General features: G+C 38.5%; 1 protein-coding gene across 1 annotated transcript in view; it reads left to right on the top strand.

Moving 5' to 3' along the window:
- Positions 1-22,428, top strand: part of SNCAIP (synuclein, alpha interacting protein) — a 54,731-nt gene that overhangs the window by 20,751 nt on the left and 11,552 nt on the right. Inside the window, exons 3-7 of the mRNA XM_010561693.1 lie at positions 855-1,717; positions 3,395-3,574; positions 6,669-6,782; positions 12,087-12,212; positions 16,170-16,339. Of these exons, the coding sequence (XP_010559995.1) occupies positions 855-1,717; positions 3,395-3,574; positions 6,669-6,782; positions 12,087-12,212; positions 16,170-16,339 (1,453 nt within the window). The remainder of the gene's footprint in view (positions 1-854; positions 1,718-3,394; positions 3,575-6,668; positions 6,783-12,086; positions 12,213-16,169; positions 16,340-22,428) is intronic.

The raw sequence follows: 22,428 nt of genomic DNA, 5'->3' as shown, positions 1-22,428 counted from the left end.
AGTCCAATGGCTCTGCTTAAGCAGGGGCAGCTAGAGCAGGTTAAACCCAGGACGGTGTCCAGTCAGGTGTTGAGTATCTCCAAGGATGGAGACTCCACAATGTCTCTGGGGAATGTCTCTGTCTCTGTGCCAGCGTTTGACCAGCCTCACAGTAAAAAAGTGTTTTCTTGTGTTCAGATGGAATTTCATGTGTTTCACTTTGTGCCCATTGGCTCTTGTCCTGTCAGTGGCCATCACAGAGAAGAGCCTTGCTCCCTCTTCTTCACTGCTTCCCATCATGTAATTATACCCAAGGATAAGATTCATTCTGGCCGTTCTCTTCTCCAGGCTGAACAGTCCCAGCTGTCAGTCACTATTCATATGAATTCCAGTTCTTGTATGAAAAGTACATCTCCCAGAGATAACAAGCCTTAAAAATTAAATTGTTATTACTGTTGTTAAAACAAATCCACTAAAAAGTTTTGACTAACCCTTTTGTTGACCTCCCAGAAAATCATCCTACTCTTATGATGTATCTCTGTGCAATAAAAAAAGCAGAGTGCAAATTAGTGTAGTTGGACAAGACCACTGTAAATGCCACTAGGCTCTTATTGACGCCCATTACTTGATTAAAACTACTTTATTTGTAATTGATTACAATGTATGTCCTGTTTGAAGAAAGTTTATTTTCTGGATTGTCAGATTCTTGAGCTGTTTTGATAGAGGTGCCATTAAGTCTGCTTAGATATGAATGTGGCATGTTATCATGTAATTCTTGTTTCCGGTGTTTGGTCAGGTATATCTTTAAAGCATGCTATATTATGTCACACGTCTGGTAGTAATCACTTCTAAGTCACATTCCTCTATTTCTCTAGTTTCCAGCAGCAGCTGGAACTGTGGAGTCTCAACTCTTATCGGAAATGCACAGAAACCAACAGGAATTGCAGATGTGTGCAATAAATTCAGACCAGTGAAGAGGGTTTCCCCATTAAAGCACCAGCCAGAAAGCTCTGAGAACAATGAAAGTGATGACCAGAAGAATCAAAAAGGAGAATACCAGAAAGGCAGCGATTCTCAATCTGTGCCTCCAAATGATGACCAGAGTCCAGGAGAAGGAGAGAGTCTTAAAAGCAAAAACATCAAGCCAACTGTTCTGCTTGGGGAGCTGGAGCACTATGACCTGGATATGGATGAAATTTTGGATGTGCCTTATATTAAATCAAGCCAGCAACTTGTTCCTTTTACAAAGGTAGCTCCTGAGAAAAAACTTTTGGGTGTATGTTCAACAGTGAATGGTCTTAGTGGCAAGACCTGCTGTGCAGGGAGCACAGAGAACTCGCCTGCTGGAGGGACACAGTTCTGTGTGCTGTCTCCTGTGAAAGGCTCTCAGCTGAGAAAAACGCAGCCCATTGTCCTTGATCAGCACAAGCATTTAACAGAAGAATTAGAGCTTTCCCAGCCTTTAGTTAAGTGTAGCTCAGTCCATGAATCTGAAGCCCAGGGCAAGGGCTTCCTCAGCAGGACATTTGTTGATCCTCATGCTCACAAAACAGAGAAGACTATGCCAAACTGCCACCTAAGGACTTTCCACCTGCAGACGGCAGTGGCAGAAAGCAAGCAGCTAGAGGAACTGAGTATGAACTGGAGCAGTGCAGGGGGCCCAGAAGAGAGGAGCGAAGAGGTGAAAAAAATTAAGAGCATCTTAAACATTGTAAAGGAAGGCCAAATATCTTTACTCGTAAGTATCATCTTTTTCATAAACCACATAGAATAAGGGCGATCTGTGATGTGGTGTATTAAGCCAGCAAAGCTGATGAAGTGCGCATTTTGAACCACTGCCCTTTTTATCTTGTACGCTCCTTAGAAATTGAGCATATGGGCTTCCAAATGGAAAGTTTTAATCTTTAAATCAAATACATAGCAAAACCAAGATACTAGTTTTATGTAAATGTGGCCAAGATTACTAGTTTATGCAGTACACTGAAATAATATATAAGGCAGGTGTTTTAACTACAGAGATCACTTAAATATTGAATTTAAATCTTAACTGAGTTTTGCCTTTCACAACATTCATGGGTCGCTTTGTTCAGTTATTGCTGGTTTACCTCAGTTGTTACTTAGAGGCTGATGATGGGAACAGAGGGGCTTCTGTTGTATTCTGATTATTATTCAGGAGTGTTTATGCTGTCTTGTTGCAGCAGCATTGTCGGGCAGGAGCTTTCTCTAAAGCCTCATTGGCCTCTGACCCATATGAAGTTTTTTAGTAAATTCTAACACTGTGATCAGGCACTATCAATGATGGTTTCCAAAGTAACTCGATGCAGGTTAACACAATGATGCAGAGCATGTGATCTCTACTCAGAACGGCTGGTGGAGGCACAGTATATGTGTAAGAACTGTTTTTGTTAAGATTTTTGTTTAGCTTCTCTGTTTACCAGTCTAGCTCAGGCACAAAGGCATGCTATTAACATAGCAACAAGAACAAAGGGAGATATTCAAAGACTAGACAGAGGCAGAAGAGAATATTAGATTGCTCAGTAAGAAATAAAAGCAAATTAAATTCACCCTGAGACAGGAATTGGGGGGAAAAAAGAGGTCATCACAGGTAGGTAGATGGAAAGAAAATGCATATTTTTTCCAAACAGGTCAAAACCTCTGAATGAAGTAGACTTATTGAACAGTACTCTGGCAAGACTGCACAATTCTAGGAACTTATCATTGCTACTCCTTAACTCTGTCTTCCTTTTTCCATTTTCCTTCTGGAGTTTCTCAATCCAATTGCTTTGTTTCAAAATTAGATTTGGGCAGAAATAATGTATTAGGTTGTGTAGTACTTCAGATAAATATTCAACAATTTTTTTTGTGGAAACAAGCTGTCAGATAAAAGTCTTCTGTAACGTGTTTCAACTACATTTTTGGTGGTGCTTAACAAGCTGCCATTTTTGTGATGAGCAAAATTAATCAGGAACGTTTTTTAGGAGTCATGGATGTTTTCTGTTCAATTACTCATCAATATAATGCCCCCCCCCCAAAAAAAAAGAGAAAGAAAAAGGAGAGAAACCAAATGCTAAATAGGCAAAAATTATGAAAATATGGGTATTTTTGCAGCTACTTCATTGATTGAAGTAGTACAAAAACTTAAAGCTACTCAAGATCTTGCACTGTTGTATGACAACTGCATGAGAAGGAGCGAAGCTACGCAGTGAATCAAGCCTGTGAGCATCCCACCTCTATCCTTTTGGTAAAGTTGCCACGTTCTGTATAGTGAACTGAAAAGCTCTTGGTTTTGAGTTATAAAAGAATATGCCTATGGGGAAGCATCTTTGTATTTGGCTTGTGTCTTTGGCTGTGAGGCTTAATGTTCTGTGTATCTTTTTATCTTTAGTTGTAACTAACATAATGCTTTTTTTCACAGCCACATTTAGCAGCAGATAATCTGGATAAGATCCATGATGAATGTGACAACAATCTGTTGCATGTAGCAGCATCAAAGGGACATGCAGAATGCCTGCAGCATCTCACTTCTTTGATGGGTGAAGACTGTTTGAATGAACGAAACATTGAGCAGCTAACTCCAGCAGGATTAGCAATAAAGGTAACTTGGTCTCTCTCTCTACTGTAATGTGACATAAAGGTCATTTATTTTCTTTCTGTGATGGCAATAAGTAATGCATCCAGCAGGATGTTATTTTTCAAGCATTTTGGTAAGTGAGAGCAAAAAGAACTGTTGGATGATACCACATAAGCAAATAAAAATGGATTACTATGCAGGATACAATATCAGCTGTACAACATTGACATTTTATATGTTGTTGTCAATGCATATACATTCATTTTTAAATCAGTTAACTGACTTTTAAAAAGTTTGTTATATTTTAGGGAACTTTCCTTTAACTCAGACTCAGTTGTTTCTTTAGAGAGCATAACAGTTGCTTGATTTTTTACAAATACAGGTATAATCTTGTAAGTAAGTCAAGTGTGAGAACATGTTTACAAAGCATAAAAAACCTCTGATCCACATCTGGAGGTGAAAATTCTTGGATGTCTAGAACAATCACATCAAGGTTAAAATGTACATGTTACAGAACAACCTGTTAGAAACTGCAAAAATTGCTGTCAAAGCTTACAGAAAAACCTATTATGTAGGAAAATGGGAAAAATATTGGTGTTGCTGCACTGAAATAAAACAGTGGTGTACAGGAAGGCTCATAATTTAACCATATTGATTCTGGTTCTTCAGTAAGTGAGATTGAATGGTTGAATGCTATTCCTTTTAGTCACTAAGTACCTTAATAAGAATCAAGGCAAGGGGTGAAATATAATACAGGAGTTTCTGTTTCTTCTGGGGGTGTATTGGGTTTTGCTTCTAGCAAAAACTTTAGAAACTGACAGAAGAGTGGTGGATTCCAACCTGCAGGTTTCTATCTTTGAGATGTCATTTCAGTAAGCTAGGGCCCTGGTGCAGGTTTCAGGGTTGGATTTTTTTTATTTTTCTGGGACAAGCTGTATGAATATAAAATTAAACTGATACCTAGTTGTACTAATGAAATGCTATTATAAAAGTCAGATATTTAGGTTCAATACCTTGGCCCGTGTCCAAACTGAATAGTTACAGCCTGCCAATTTAAAGTCATACAATTTTAGTTGGAAATAATTTTCTTTCTTGTTTTTTCAACCTGGGTACATAATGTGTTTATAAGCCAATAAAGCCTTTTGTCTTTTTCTCCAGAAAGATTGGCTTTTTTAATAATTGGTTCCTTTAGTTTCTCTATTACTTGAACATGCTTAGACATTCACAGAAAAGTGTGTAAATGTAATGGAGTTCTTCATGTAAGTGAGGGTACTCAGGCCCAGATGTTTCTAAGGATGACCTACCTGGCTGGACTTGTCCTGGATCGTTGCAAATTTTTGTGAGAGCCTTAAACTAATCTGGCATAACTAGACTTTGTAGATCTTGATCCTTACTCTCAGAGTGTTTTTGCACACTGATAGAATGGACTTTATTCTTCCTGCTCTTACTTTATACCATTAACTCACATAATGTTATACCATGTGGGGCATGCACATAAGTTCTGCAAGAATTATGACTATCAGAATAGAAGAAAACTTACATGCAGGAACATAAATTTCCATGGAAGAGAATTTCAACAGTTTAGTGATGATCCGTAACATTTCCTAGTAAAGAATGAATTAATTAAAACTAGTTCTTTTGATTAAGGGCCTCTTTCTGACCTTGAGACAAGAGCTAGAGAGTGAAAATGGAGTGGTATATTATGGCCAGTCGCACTGTCATATTGATAGTTTATTTTAACTAACTGTGGAGAAATCCCTTCCACATTAGCAAAATTATCATATTTAGCAGGTACTTAATTTTATTAATTCTTTAACTAAATTTTAAAAATACAAAAATATTTTACTCAGTTGTGATATAAAGGAAAACAAAATAAAAAATTATTAGTTAGTCATGCTTACCAATATTTGAACCCAAATAGGATTAGGAGGATTTTTCTAGCGTAGTAAAAAGCATACAAGTAGTTTCATTGTTTTGCTTCATTACTGAAATTGAGAGAAATAGATTTAAGTAGGTAAAGGAAAATGGTGTGCATTTTTGTGTTTATATACATACATTACATATGGAATGACTAAGACAAATATCAGATTAATTTTATTCCAATTTTTCTTTCTCCCATATAATTTTAAATGGGTTAATATTTATTACATTCTTCTCCTTGTTCTTATAAAAATAAAAATGAAACTTGAAATAGATATTTCGTTCCTTCTCCTGATGGCTTTTTCCATTTTATGCACACAGACAGCTTTTTATGTCATGTATGTTGACCTCTGTGAGGTTTTGACTGAGCAATTGAAATACTTGTTTCAGCTATAAATGATATAATAGCTTTTATGAACAGGAAAGTTGAAAAATGAAGTAAAAGCAGGCTGGAATGTAGGTCATGCCAAACTGCATTTACAAAGGTACCATTGCTGAAAAGGGGCCGCAGCAAGAGAAGCTGCTAAAACCTCCTACCTTTACGCTGAGCCACATGCGTGCTCTGAAGAAAATGTTCCATCTGTTTCTACAGCATCTACATCCCACTTCATATTAACTTGCAGACTACTAGGAGTGTGCATAGCAGCTTGGGAATCTTGAGACGAGGCTCTAAAAGGTGTTCAGGGCCAGAACCATCTCCTTGTTTGTGTTTGTACAGTATCTATTACAGATAGGTCCTAATCCATGAGGATTAGGTGTTCAGATACTACATACATGAGAATAACTTAGGAAGTGTGCATTTAATTAGTGATTAATGAATACTTGAGTTTGTAGGGAGACTGTTCGCTCTGCTCCAGCAAATGATCTCATTTAGTCATTGAGCCTTGCTGTCCAAGTGATAGAAGCAGAACTATGGTTTTGCTCTGAAAAATCTGAGAGTGGGGACCAGATTGTGTATGTAAGACTGTCTGACTGGCACTTTCACATTGCCACTTTCACTATAATCAGTAGCCAAACTGTAAGTAACACAGGATAGCAAGATAAACAAGGGCATTACACGAAAGCAGATAAAAGAACACATTTTCAAATGAATTGGAATTTCATAGCATTTTAATAATTCTGATAAGCTTTTCCCTGTTTAGTAGAAGTGTTTAGAATTGAAACAGCTGGAATGTAAAATTTGTTTTTATTTGTTTAGAACGGTCAGCTGGAGTGTGTTCGATGGATGGTGAGCGAAACAGAAGCTATTGCAGAATTAAGTTGCTCAAAAGACCACCCAAGCCTTATTCATTATGCAGGTTGCTATGGCCAGGTATGACTTTCATTTACTTTTCCAAATAGGTTATTTAGATGCTTATACAACAATTTCAATTTAAAGCATGTTTATAATTTTGTGGCTTTTAATTACAGGTGTTCTGAATTAGTTCAAATACAGCAAGATCTTTTCCAACTTAATCTGTGGGGTTTTTTTTGGTATTTTCCCTCTTAAGTCTTTTTTTTTTTTTTTAAGCTTTAAGTGATGGCTAGGAGAAGATCAGCTGGCATATTGGGCCAACCTATCAATCCCAAGAACATCAGGGAAGATTAGCTATCATGATCCCTAGAGGACTCTAAGGACACATCAGAAAATCACCAAACATTTTGGGATAGTTCATATTCTCTTTCCAGGAGAGACTAATCTCAAAAAATTTTGGCAAATTCTGACAATTTAGGAATTCAGTATATTGGCAGTGAAGTGAAGTGTGGTGAAACTTGAACATCATCTGTCTAGCTCTAGCCAGTTTTATTGAGAATTACATATAAAAATATGTTGTAAATCAATAGTGTTCCACACCTAACTTATCTATAAATCTAATGATGAGAAACCACAGAAGTACAGCATTTCAGTGCTTTGCTAATGTCTGGGGAAACATATACTACTTAATTGCACCACATTCTCTTCCCACAAAGTCTGTTTTTCCTGAGTAGACCTTGCAATAACCCCTCTTCAAAGGACCTTCTCCAGGATCTGCTATGCAAGGAATAGTGATCGGTTATTCTTCTCTAATCTCTTTGGCAGGTGGGCCACTTTATCACGCAGTTTCTTCAACAGACTTTAAGGATAAATGCATAAAACCCACTATTTTTGTGCTAATGCTTTTTTTTCTTTTACTTGTTAAGAGAGAACAAGCAAAATGTAACCACTAAGAAAATTATCTTTTTCTTTCCTGTACAAGTGTGGTTGTTTCGTTCAATGCCATACGATTATTGTGGCTTATTTCTGCTGTTAACTGATCCTGTCCAAGAATGAATTTACTGGAGGGGGAAGGAAAGAGAGGGGGCAGGTTTGGAAGGCTATAGAGCTGGAATTCTACCCTTTTCCCTGCTGTTTCCATAGGCACACAGACACCCTTGTTTTCATGCTGTGCAAAGACCTCCTTTGCCTTTTCTCCACTCACCTACTATGCAGATGTTACCGGTGCAACTTAGGACCCTGCCGGATATACTGATTGATTGTGTCCTGCTTTCCATAGCAAGTTTGGCCTGTAAACCTAGCACTGAATATAGGGAGGCTGGGAGCCAGATCAGAACTGGATTTGAGAAAGGCATGTTTGCTACTGGCAAGAAAAAGTTTGGAAGAGAAAGTCTCATATGAACTTACATTCATATCTTCAATTGATTAGCCTGATTTTGTCCTCATCTCTAGAGATATTTATACAAACTAAATCCAGTGAAGCTTTGGGTTTTTTCAGTGAGCTATGGTGTCTACTGCCAGAAACATATCTGGCACACTTTATCTAGATTCTTTTCAGAACAGGACAGAAGCTCTACCAGTTAAGAAACACCAGCTACAATCAGCCACCCGTGAAATTTAAAAAGGTGATATATAAATTGCTGCCAAATTTTTTTAGTTAGCTGAATGCCAAAGAAAGTTCACATGTAATGTCAATTATCTTTTTTTTATAATCCATAAACATCTTGCAAACATGAGGGAATGCTGAGGCTGAAGGGATGCCAGACTATCTTACCCAACTGTGTTAAGAATAAAAAAACTGAGAAATTCAAATGCGTAGTTGGCACTATCGTTGAAGCTTTAATTTATTTTACCATTACGTACACAAGAGATAATCCATGTAAACACTGGTCTTGGCAGAATTACAAGAGTAATATTTTTACAAGGAAGACCTGTTATTGAATCATTTTCTAAAAGAGCCAGTCCGTCCATTGTTTCCCCAGGCATTAGACATGCGCACCATATTTTTCTTCAATAAGTATCATTTAGAATGGGCAGCAAAAGGGAGTTCATAGCAATGCTCCTGTGTGAAAGGTGATCAAACAACAGTCATGGCCTGACTCCAAAGACATCTCCACAATTTTATATTTTCCCAGTGAGAGAGGAACCACAGAAGTTCATCTGATGGAAGACGAGAAGTCAACCTGTAGCCTGGTCAGCATACCTCCTAGCAAGGGCTTCTTTAAGCATGCAAGAAGCAACCATGGCTGTTGGCAGGCCTCTCCATGCCAAGCATAAGTCATGGGTACATGGCAGATTGTGTACCAGCTGTGTCTGGCACAGTCACCATGTGACAGGAGGGGATGCTGGTGCAGTCCTAGGTGCACATATTAGGCCCTGACTAAGCTTCAAAGGGCTGTAATTTCTTTTCAACACAGATGCTGTGGTAGCATGGACTGCACAGGTAAGAGGCAGAGAGTGGGGAATGCCAAGGGTTTGTTGCCTCTGAGCTCCAGAGAGTCTAGAGGGACTTTGGGGAACCAGAGCTACAGCATGACTGAAGACCTAGAAGGGGTTCTGTACACTACTTGTCAGTGGTCTAGTGCTGGAGAGTGCAGTGGGGCGGAGTGTGTGACATTCAGATACGCAAACACCTAACACCACACCTTTTTTGCACCTCCGGATGTTTGTCTTCCTATCTAATGTCATTTTTGCAAGAGTAATGTGTTGTTTTCACTCGCTCCTACTCCTCCACTGTGAAGGGATACTGGGAAAGGCAGCTTATTTATCTAATACTGGGTGATGGGGCTAGGATTAGCTGTACAATCGGTACTCTTCACCATGCTAATCCTTCCATTTGTAGTCAATTTAATTATTTAAATGGTCTTTGTTAGTTGTTCTTTCTGCTTCAAAAGTCAGCTGATGGAGCCAAAGTCTGCAGCCTGTCCCAAAACAGAAATTACATATTGTGACATTTTCCCAGAATCTTTTCTTAGGGAGGTTTGAATTATTATAGGTCTAGAATATGCCAGAGGGATGTTAACCACTGCTACAACATAAGACCATTGTAGGTCTTAAAATTATCAGATATACTGAATAATTTGTCAGTATTTATCAGTGCCTGTTACATAACAAATATGTGATCATTTTCCATTATCTTAATATCATGAATTTTCTTATTATCCTTCATTTTGTCTGAATTGAGTTGATGACTATAAACCTACTCTTAAGAGTACTTTTCTTCCAAATACCTAATGTGAGTGTTACTAAAGTGATACATGATATATTTTGATATATGATGTTTTCATTTTCCCTAGATGTAAGTGAAGAAAATAGTTGTTTTCTTTTTTTTTTTTTTTTGTTGAGGATACATTTGTTAAAAAACAGTCATTTGAGAGAAACACAAACTCTCTGAGTAGGCCTCTGACTCTGTGCCTATGATCAGCTGATGCACAGACAGTCCTAAGTACAGATGATTGCATTTAGCCATCCAGGCACTTGATTTCCGTGATGATAAGATAAATGACTAGAAAGCATCATTTGCTCCATGCTGATTGTGATCATAAAATTACAGAACATGCTTAACATTCTGGTGCCTATTATGTTCCAAAGAAATATATAATTTCAAAGCTATAGTTGTCTTCAAATTCTGCAAAGGAGCTTTGCTAAAATATTTTTCTTTTAATTATTAAAACATAAGGGCAATTCATAGGAGTAGTGTAATCCTTCTTCACTGCTGGCCAACACCACAGGCATCTCGAGAAATTGCTCAAAAGTATTTTAACAGGGATATGTGATCTGAAGTCATCTCTTCATGCTGGCTGTCAGCTGTATTGGGCATTCAGCCAAGGAGAAGTAAAAATACCTATCCCTTCACCCTGTAATAAAAACAAAACTGCTGTTAAAGTGGAAATATGAAGAAGGTAAGTTCCAGACAGACTAGCCCTCTGAAGTAGTGAGCAGAGATCCAGGTGCTTGAATGGGCAGAATTGTTTAGAGGAGACCTTAAAGAGTCTCAGGATCCATCTCCTTTTCCTTGACATTAAAATTTCTGTGGTACTTTTATACATAAAATGAGGTTTATAGCCAACGTTCCTAGCTAGAATTTCCTTTCCTCATTCTTATTCATTCTTTTTCCTACATGATTACTGCTCAGAGTCCTAGACATGCTTTCAGTACTGTTTTATTTAGGTACACTTCAGTCTTACAGACCCATGTATCTGAGGGTGGTTATGTACTTACGTACCACTGAAGCTACCAAAGTGCTGCAGGGTTAAGTCTGTGCATTGGTGTTTGCCTCACCGACGCTAGAATCTACAAAGCCCTTTTGAACTAGAGGTCCTAGCCGGTATAATGCATGACATATCAGTGGAAGATAAGAGAAAATACATGTTTAAATAAAAAAGTTTTAAGATAGAAAGTAATTTATTCTTTTCAGCTATTCAGGTGCAAATACTGGGAGTACAGCTGTACTGTATGGCATAGGCAGCTATGCTTTAATGGACCGCACTTTTTATGTAATCTATACATTTATTCTAGATTTTCAATATGTATCACATTCAGCAGGGTACAATGAAATTTAATCTGAAGGGGCACAGAAAGTTCCTAGAGAGAAGAAGGTTTTTCCAAATAAACCTGCTGGGGAAAATAAGAAATTAATTAAGTTTAGTGCACATATATAAACTTCATTGTTAGAAATGAATGCCCATATAAATGTGTATTACACCTCCATATACACAAAGAGTGATGTTAAAAAGAATTGTTGGCACCTCAGTTTTGGCTTCCAGGCTTTCACTTGCAAGTTTTGCAGTCCAAGTCTCCCCAACCTTCCCAACATGCAGGCACATATAAATGGTCCATTAGTCAATACACTGAGATCTCAGGATAGAGAGATTTCCTTGTTTTAGTTGTGTTGCTTCTCCTCTTGCACAACATCCCAGAGCTGAGGCATGATGATAGATTGGAAGAATCTAATTGCTCAGCTCTGTGATCTGCACATACTCCTGTTTTAATTTTCCAAAGAGGCTTGTGAAGTTTCACCAAATTTCACAAGCTGTTTTTCAGATTGACACACAGGCTGTTCTGCCTCAGGTCTCCAACATACAGGCATGCATGCTTTTTAATGTACAATTTCTCAGAATGTGTTACAGTACTCATATTTTTCCTATTGTCTTTTTATAAAAGAAATAAAGTGTTTCTTCTTACTTCCCTGGGGAAAAAAAAAAACCAACCAAATCAGAGGCAGGCCCATGATACACTAAGTCCTACAAAGTTTCAAGAGACTGAAAACAAGGAATTATTAGACAATATTAGTAGCAGATGACAGAACCAGTATTCCTCTAGTACATTTAGCTTTTCATTATTTAATTATCTTTTGTGACATCTCTTTCCCTCTCCCCCTAGGAGAAAATCCTGCTGTGGCTTCTTCAGTTTATGCAAGAACAAGGGATTTCACTGGATGAAGTTGACCAGGATGGAAATACTGCTGTTCACATAGCTGCTCAACATGGCTATCTAGGATGCATACAGGTAAAGTGATATATCAGATGTATCAGACACTCCTTTACATCAAACTTGAATGACAACAACCATTAAAATAATTATAGATCTTACAAGTGGGAATAATTATTAATACATTAAAATATACTAGAAGGAAGAACTTTAAACCTGTAGGACTCAGACTGAAATACCAAAAAGCTCTGGTTTTTTGGATTCCATTCTGTTATGGTATTGTTAGCCTAAAGTAACTGTTGTACTGCAAGAAGAAAGCAGGATTGTGTTGTTTCTACATAAGCAGCTAATGCATGTGTTTTTATGTTACAAAAGGGCAGCCAGTGTGTATATGCTTACTCTACTGTTCTGATACTTTCCTTCTGTTTCTTTTTCCAATGAATAGTTGTAGTTCTCCAGCTTAGGGGGAGTCTAACAGATAAGTTTGTTCTATGTTGAAGGATTTCTACCATGAGTAAACCATCCTTTCCAGACTTGTAATCTTTGAAAGTATCTATGCTAAACAATGCAGCGTGATGGTGATTTCTAACTAATTCTCAATGAATCAGCTTTGCCACTGAAAGCAATATAGTTCTGTTGTAGATTACTGCTGAAAAGGGTAATTTGTCCTGCTGAGAAGGCTTACACAGCTACAGTACTTTGGGAGCCAGATCTGAAAAAAACAGTTTGGATGCCTCTGTACAGTACCAGTGTTCAATGCAGACATACCAAAAAACTGTAGGGTTGAACTGGATGGCTAGGTGAAGCGTCTCGACTTTGCGTTGAATTGCAGATGTACCCTCTGTCCATCAAAGTTACTAGAACCCTTAGTCACAGGAGTACATTTCAGTATTTGGTGTTGCCAACCCTTTGAATGAAAGCTCTTTGGAGAAGAAATAATAATAAAATTATTACAGGAGATTGCAGAAAGGTATCTGAGAAACAGATTAGTCACTGGAGAAGAACAGATAAAGAATAAATAACCACATGGCAGAAAGGCAGGAAATAGAAATCAAAGTGATCTAGTCAAGTAGGGGAGGAAAACATGTCTAAGAAGGAGTAGTAATTATCAGAGTCTAAGGACTCAGATACATATCAGTAAACATGTTAATCCTATTATCACACATGAACTGATCCACAGCATCTCTTAGGCCAGTGCACATACAGAAGATTTGTATTAGTTGAACCCTAAAAGAAATACAGCTAGCCAATTCTCATTAGCTAACCTCTTCAGAGAGCTAAATATATTTGTGCACACTGTTATGTTGAATCTACAGATGCATAGCTTATTATTATTATTACTATTACTACTATTACTACTATTACTATTATTATTATAGCAGTCTATTTATATATCTGGACACAGAGAAGATGTAACTCCATAAAACCCAGTTTGAGAGTCTCACACAGTAAAGAAAGAAAAACAGGTGGCAGTTGAGCTGAATGAATAATCTTGAAAAGAACAGTTAAATAGATTTAGACAACATGACCATCTCTGCATTTTGTCACTGATGGGACATGTCTGTCTTTTAAAGATGTCAGGAATGGACCTTGTACAAATTCTTATGAGAATAAAATAAACAAATCATCACATTCGAGCTAAATCAAGTGTTTTTATTATTGTATTGTAGATAATTGCTATGATCAGTTGGAAAAAAGTGGGAAGAAATGTTTATGATTTACTAGTGGGGACCATCTTTGTGGTAGGGTGTGTGCTTAGGGTTGATAACTCAACAATGCCTCATCAAGGTGTACAATGCATTTGAAGGAGAAATGAGAGTAGATGATTTTGAACAGAGTGGTGACATATGCAGGCTGTTTTCATGGATAAAACTAAACCAAGAAGAGAATAGCCCTGCTTTCCCCATGAAGAACGAACATTAATAAATGGCTTAGAATTCTCAAGATTATTTTAATGTAGATAAATATACAAATCAACAAGTGTTTTGTGTTGAAGTGAAGCCATGAGAAATAAATCAAGAAAATATCTAACAACAACAAAAATACACAATGTTAGTAATGTCACTTCATTAACACTTCACAGTCTTTAAGTGTAGTTGATGTTTTGTTGTGCTGTGAAACAAAATAAGCCCTCTGCCCAGTGAGCTTATAGTCTAATTTAAAACAATGTACAGTGAATGATCTGGTAAAAAGAAAGAAGCAATAAAGGAGTCAGAGAGAATATAAGGAGCAGTACGAAAGATGGAGTGTCACAGGCTGTCAGTGATTCCTTGGCCCTCTCATTCACTGTGTTTATGAGCAGGTGACACTCCTATCATGTTCCAAACTGAAAGATTGCTTTCTTGTAGGGTCATAACTCTCTCTTCTCTATTTTCTTTATTGGCAAATTAAACCAAATTTATTGACATGAGATGCAGTGCAAGACTGTTCACAAGTTTTCTTTCTGTATAGATTTAGCAGACCAGACAGACCACCACTCCTCTCTCCTGTCAGCAGGTGTAGAGGTGTCTCTGCCTGCTGGTTTAAGTCAACAAAGCCACTCCAATCCTTCGTGGCTTACCAGCTCTGCTTGGATAAGTCAACCAAGAGCTCAGCCACACAATTCCTCTTCTGCATGTGTACGTGTAATGCTAATGATGCTGTAGTTTTTGAATGCATCATGATTTTGTTCAGAGTTTTTTCCAAAGTGCTATGAGCCATGTGTGTCTGAACATTGCTGAGGACATTTAGGTCCTATTCTAGGCTCTTCGATAAAGTGGATACTGTATAACACTGATTATCACAAACAGATCAGAAAGAGTGAAGGTTTGGTCTCAATTCTTGCTTCAGTTATTGGATGTCTTGAGGTCAGCCTGGCAGAACTTCTTTTGCCCTTACAATGCTCTGGATTCAAGTCCCAGAGGTAACTCAGATGTCATGCTCACAACCTGGACAATTCTCCAGCCACAAGCTAGGGTTCATAAGCCATTACTTTTCTTAAAGACTAAAAGCTGACATATATCTGAGTATCTCTTTAAAAGAAAGTAGAGGGTGATCAAGCAATTGCAAAGCAATGAGACTTCTTTCAGCATTAAAAAAAAAAAACAACAAACCCCAAGCAGATTGAAAAAGTCATTGTACAAATATCTTTCTGCAAAAAGAAATTTGTGCCTGTCTGACCTAAAGGAGTTTTTGGAAAGTATCTGCCATACCTTTCATATCCAAACATCACTTGGCTAAGGAATCAGGACATTGAGACTGCTGCGTTGAGTGTTCTAAACTCAGGGATTCTGCTGTGGTAGGAAATTGAGAGCCAAACCACAAAAGGATTCAGCAAATTTTGTAGCAAAGACATTCCTAAAATGAGATTCTAAGGGTGTGTTGCAATGCCTTGCAGTGTGGAGATCCCATGAACAGCAAATACCAGACCTGATCAGTCATTACAGCTCATCACCGCCCTCTATAAACTAGCTAGCAATGTGTTCATGCTGCCCTGGACCCTGATTTTATCCAGCACAGATGTCCTTTGAATTGCCCTTGCCTGTGTCTTCTTTTCTAGGTCTACCATGTGCAAAGTTAGCACAATGTTTAGTAATGCATAGACAGGTGCATCTGAAAAAGTTTATCACTGTGGCTCAGGAGAGAATCAATAGGTGCCTAAATGTAAGTCCTCTGTTTTCATTTGGCGGTTCCAGTCATTGTATGAATGCTACAAGTCATGCTATGCTGTACAAACAAATGAACAGAAAAAAAATTGAGTAGAATGGCAAGGGAAGAGGAAGGAAGAATATAGTCTTTTTATAGTTCTTCTGAACCACAGCTCAGTCTTCTGTGTTATCCTTGCACCTGAGTGATAGATTTTAGTGGTATGTGTTTTGAGTTCAAGCCGCACACAGACTTGTCAGTGACTGATTTTTAAAAATGATTGGCTTAGACCAACATTTTCAAGCATTTTATTCAGGAGAGCTTTGTGTCCAGCTGTTTTTGTGGTTGACCAGAAGTCACAATAGAGACCTACACTTACAGGTGTCAATGTTTCCTTTTGTGTTTTTACAGACGTTGGTTGAATATGGAGCAAATGTAACCATGCAAAACCACATGGGAGAGAAACCCTCACAAAGTGCTGAGCGACATGGGCACACCATGTGTTCCCGCTACTTAGTAGTTGTGGAGACATGTATGTCATTGGCCTCGCAGGTTGTCAAGCTAACAAAGCAGCTGAAGGAGTAAGTGTTTCACTGTTAGCAGAGGGATCATTCTTAAAACACCACCCTATTTTGTCTTCAGTTTATTAGCAGTGTCTGTTTTCTGCTTCTTATGTATGATATTTTCAAGTCATATTTCTACCTTATTTCTCCACTCTTTCCTGCTCTTAAGCATTTGCCCCTTCCCCTTTAGCAGCTCAGTTTTTCAGCTGTTCTCTTTTTGGCAGTTTACTGTGAACATAGATGAAGGAGTGGGAGTGGAAAAGGGTATGTATGAAGCAATCCGGTCCCTTTTCCCTTTGCATACCTTGGGATCGTTGCTGATCATAATTTCTGTTCACATAGCATGCTTTTATATAGAGTGAGTGGCTCTTCCCTGTTACAGTGCTGGGTGTTGATGTTGGGAAGAATAATGGAACATAGTTGGAGGGGTTTTTTTGGACTTGGAAGGTCACCAAAGCCCACAATGGCTACTCAGGAAATATCTTATGTGCTGTTTTTTCTTCATAGGAGCTGGTATTAATATTTTAGTATGGTTTTTAATAAACATTCTGTAAAGAGCTTGTTATTTTGAAACATGAATTTATGCAATTGCTTGTTTTTATTATAGGTACAGTTACTGTGACTTAGCATGTCAATGGGCTCGTAAGATAAGACTCTTAGAAACCATCAGCACTGACCTAATGTTGTTGCATCTTACATAAATGATCAAGAGCTTGTCAGCTACCACAAGCCTTGAAAATTACTTCTGACAAACCCATGTTTAGAGGAGACCATATCATTTTATGCAAGCAGTGTGTGGGTAATTGTACTGGGAATAAATTACAAGACTGTTAGCAGGGGAGCTGCAGGGGTGGCCTTTATAAGAACAGGTGAGGGGCTGCTCTTTGCTGGACACAACTGGTTCCAGCCATCTCCGCAACAGACCCGCTGCAGGACACAGCTAAGCCCATCAACCAAGTTGTTGACACCTCTGTGAAAACATATTTGAGAAAGGGCAGAAAATGCCAGAGAGGAGAAGGGAAGAGAGGAGTGACAAAGAGAGGGAGCAGCAAGGTCAGAGGAGCCGGAGGTGCACCATGGTGGAGCAGGCATATCCCCAAAGAGACTGTGGCCCATGGAGTACCCATGCTAGGACAGGTATACGCCTTGAAAGGACTGCAGCCCTTGGATAAGCCCACACCAGAACCAGTGCTTCCCTGAATGGACTGCAACCTGTAAAGGACCCACAGTAGAGCACAGGAAAAAGTGAGAAGGAAGGAGCAGCAGAGAGAAACTGCTACACACAACCCCTGACCTGTGCTGCTCATTGCCTCACTGAAAAGACTGAGTGTAACTGGCAGCAATGACAAGAGGGGAGGAGAGGTGTCTGGAGTGAAGCCTGAGAAAGGGGGAGAAGAGGGGCTTGGAGTGCAGATGAACCTGGGAATGAAGTTGAGCCTGGAAAAGGGGAGGATAGGTGTTTTAAATGTCTGTCCTTTTTTGTTTCCCAATACCTGAATCAATAATGAAATATTTATTCTAATTGGCAATGAATTAAGTTAAATTCCCCAAGCTGAGTCTCTTTTGCCCATGACAGTAATTGGTAAGTGATCTCCCTGTCTTTATCTTGACCAACGAGCTTTTTTGCCTCTCTTCTTCCTATTTTCTGCCCCCATCCCACTGAGGAATAGGGGCAGTGAGAGACCGGCTGCATGGGTGCTTTTTGCCAGGTGAAGCCAACACATTACACTGATACAATTTTTAGTTTCAAACTGCATGTCTTCCACATAAGGGTAAAAATTATCTGTATTGTTAATTCACCCTTTTGGTATAATCAGGTATCTCTTTTGTACTGTTTTCACAGCAAAAGGAGTATGTAGTAGCAGTCTTCTCTGTCATTACAGAATACCTTCCTGAATTTGAAGTATGCTTATTTTTATGTTTGTACCTCTAAGTTTTATATTATAAAGGCATATTCTCTTTATGATATCTTTACTTTTCTTTTACCTTCATACTCTCATAAATACCAACAGAGAACTAAGGGTTATTATAATTCTCACTGTTTTCATTTTTACAGTCTAACACTGTTCACTGGATATTTCAAAGTACCAAGTGTTTTGTAGCTGGTTCATTTGCTGAGAAATACTAAAATATACAAATCAGCTGATATAGAGGAAAAAAACAGAACAGGGTATTTCCTGAGTAGCCTGCATTAGCAGCTGACTCATCTCAATATACAATGAAATGTATTTTCCCCATAACTCAGCAGAAAAAACCCGCACACACCAGGAAGTAGAAATGGCAACCACAGATTCTCAGTGTTTCAGTTCTCTTCAGTGCTCACCCACTACTTGATATAAGTGTTAACCTCTCATATGGGAAAGAAAGACTTGTAATGTCAGTCAGCAGGCTGTTCACCTCCATAGAAATATTCTAGTTCTGACTTTCCTGACAAAAGCATTAACACCGTTCCAAGTCTCCCGCCCTGTCATCTCACAGACTGCATGCACAGGAAGTCATTTAAATCATTCTTATCTGGCTCCTGATGGGTTCCTTTGCTTGTCTCAGCTGGAATTAAATCTGCTTCCCTTCAGCAGCCTATTTTTTCAGGCTTCAGATTTAGCTCCAGTAAGTGCAGCAGCAGCCTTTTCTTCCTCTTCTACAGAGATGTCAGTCTCCTGTGCAACCCTGTTGCAGTTTACTGAGGCAGTGAAATATTCTATTTTCTTCTTGAAAGAACAGCTTCTGCGTGGCTATTTGGGCTGCAAGCCTCAGGCTGTGAGTGGCTCTGATAGAAGCAATGGACCATGTTCAGAAGCCCATGCTCAGGAGCCAGAGGGGTTGATGCAAGAAGACTCTTGCCCAGTTTTGCAGCCCCATCCTGCATAGAAATCCAAGGATGATAGGAAGGACATGCCTGGGGCAGTTTCTCAAGGGGCCTTACCTCTGGCATAGCAGGAGAATTCATTGTCTACAGCACCTCTGAAGATCCAGAAAGCATCAGATGGCAACAGATGGAAGTCCAGTTTACAGTCTGAGTCACTTCAAACTGCTGTTACGTAGGAATAGCTCCAACTTGGGCAGCTGAGCTGGCTTTCCTGTATTGTCTCCACTTACTTCCGCTGGTGTTAATGGATGTTGTTCTAAAGACAGAAGAGTTATGATTGTATCATGATGGATTACTTGAATGGTCAATATCAACACAGAAAGCCCTTATGTGCTTCTCAGCCTTCCCGCAGCTGCTGTAAACACGAGCTGATAATGCAATCTTCCTTTATTCTGTGTGCCTTATTAGCCAGGGATAAGAGCCTCTCTCTGATAACACTGTATGTCCCCAACCACAGGGAGACTGGAATGGTTGATATTGTGCAAGAAGAACAGAAGCGCAGAAACTGTCTTAGACCAGCACCTAGCAAGAGTTATCTTCAAAGGTCCTAAGCCAAAGAAGGAACTACCATCTTTCATTCTCTTTTTATAATCTCTTCCAGTCATCAAGGCAACATAGAGCTGTTCTAGAGAGAAGTTATCCCAATCCATCACGCTTTTTGGAGCCATTCCTGAAAAGAAGGCACAAACCCAAAACAATAAAATCACATTTTGCCAGAGTCTTCACATCTTTCACTACTTTGATCCAAAGCTGCTCAGATGACAAATACAGAGGAATATAGCAAAACCTTTTGAGTTGGGTCTAAGTCTCCATTCAGAGAGAAAAGCCTTTATGTTTGAAAGAAGGAAATAAGTCGTAACTAGAAATGTTCCATTGAATCTTTGCAAGAGGATTAACTGAGACTTTTCCCCAAAAGAGGGAAGGAACCAAGCAATTCTTTCCATAGGTAAAAAAGGAAAGTGGCCCACAAAAACTGCTGTTACTGGCTTCAAAATAAAAGCTTTGGTTTTCATCTCTTGCTAAGTATAGAAGTTTGGTCAATCCAATAAGACTTTCTGAACTAAACAAAATGCTTAGGACAGTCACAAAAGTTTCTCAGAGTCTATACAAAATATTGGCTTTCATTTTACTTCCTGAGGTCTCCATAGGTCTTACATTCGTAATTATTCTCTCACTGATTATATCTGCCTGAAAAAAACTTAGTTGCTAGTGTAGAAAATTCCTACCTGCACAAATACATGGTTTCTAGCACTGATGACATTAGCAGTAATGACTTTTATTGTTTGGGCTTTCTGGGCCTCAGGACACCAAGTCAGAACTAATGACATAAGATTAATGCTTCCCTAGACTTCTTTACAATGCTGCTTGATGACAGACCATTCTACCTGCATTCCCAAAGGTTTGCACTGTCCTACATTTATGGACCTGGATGTGCAAAGCAAATAATGAATGATCCTTTTAATACACTATCAAGCCAAAATCTCTGGCAAGGCAAAGATCAAAGCAAACCATGAGTCAAAAGATGAAGATGATAAAGTGGTTTAATAGCCTCTGTTGCCACTACTTTTCTGTATTCTGCAAACAAAATCCATGATTTTCCTGAAACTTCATAGGAATAGCTGTAAAAATAGCTGAATAAAAAAATTATTGTAGTGGTATGGTAAGGTGTGTGCAACTTGCTGATTTGGGGGGCTTTTTGGTGTGTGTTGTTAAGTGTTATATAAATGTGTAGTAAGAAACCCAATATAAACTTTACAGTGTTCACCTATTTTTTAGTTAGTTAAGCTGGTTTATTTTCTGCTTTGTAGCGTGGCCATTCTTGTTTTATTTGAAACAAAACAGAGAAGGCAACATACTGTGAAAGGTACTTCAGTAGAGCCCAGTGCCTCAGCCTGTTCCCTGTTCAGTTACTGAGCTCCCTGATTTCATTAGCAGGTAGCTGGGGTCTACAATTGTCTAAGTAGACACAGAAGGGTCCTTATATATTACTTACTGGGAACATTGTCTAAGCTAAGACCCTCAGAATTGGAGCATTAAATATAAAGTAAGTAGACCCTCTTACCACTGAAGCTACAGTGATCTTGTCTTCTAAATCAGTCTGGTTTCAATACTTAGCAATATTGCTATTCTAAGAACTTGTGATCCTTTGTTTTCAATGTTAGCTTAGTATATATGTGTATGTTATATATCTTCAGAGGTAGTGCTGGCAAGATGTGTGTGTTTCTGTGAGGTATTTACTAACTGGTTAAACTGTTAAAATGGAGGAAACTTTAATTCTTTTAGCACAATAAAATATTTAAGTGGAATGAGAACATTAACTCAGCAGAAGAGGTGTCAGAGATTTCCATTAAAGCTAAAAGCATAAGAAGCTGCTAGCTACATTATTTAGATATTTAGAAGTAGAAGTTGAAGGAAGCATAAAAGGCAAATAAAACAGATAAATTGCATCACAATCTAATCTCAAATGAAAATTTCCCTGGCTCTTAAAATACAGTATCTGGGGAGTTGCAATATAAGCCAATGTTGACAGATGGTAGGAGTAAGGAAGATGGAAAATTAAAGGAAGAAAGGATCTACGTAAAGTATGGTTGTATTGTAAAATGTGATGGCAAGGCAATATGTCAAGATCCCACCTTTATTTCTGTGGCACTTTTCAGAAGCATTCTGATACGTTAAAAGTAAAACGTTTGTTTTCTGCCAACTCTGCAAGTATACCCCCTAGTCTAAAAAGTCATCTGGATTCTTTCTGGCTTTGACATTGCCAGTTATAAAGAGTGCATTTGGAACTCAGCTAACTCTTCTGCTGATGGCATGCAAGCTAGGAAAGAGTCCAGCTCACTGGTGGAGAACTGTATTAGTTCTGCAGATCCAACAAGAATAAAAGTACTAAAACCGTATTACTTCTACGGCAACAGAAGCAGAGCCTGGGGGAAGCAGATAAAAAGTCATTTTCACATGGTCATTTGATCAGAACCAGGGAATAAAACCAAATGTACCAGTTGTGTACCGGGTGAAAGATATCATATGTACAGTAACAAAATGCTGTAAGTCTCTTGTTTTCTAGTAGTTTCCCAATAATTCTGTCTGTGCAGTGTTTAGAGGCACTGGAACAGGTCACTAAACAGGATTGAATGTTATCTGTGGTGGTCGACAAGCTAAAGGGGTGTTTTGATGTTAGAATGGAATGTCTAAATTGGATGGGAGCAGGGAGAGGAAGAAGAACTTTTTGTGGCAAACTGAT

The sequence above is a fragment of the Haliaeetus leucocephalus genome, unplaced genomic scaffold, assembly GCF_000737465.1.
Source record: "Haliaeetus leucocephalus isolate CR32 unplaced genomic scaffold, Haliaeetus_leucocephalus-4.0 Scaffold150, whole genome shotgun sequence".
NCBI classification, from domain to species: domain Eukaryota; kingdom Metazoa; phylum Chordata; class Aves; order Accipitriformes; family Accipitridae; genus Haliaeetus; species Haliaeetus leucocephalus.
Note: the sequence above shows the minus strand (reverse complement) of the source record. Positions and strands in the feature narration are given on the sequence as shown.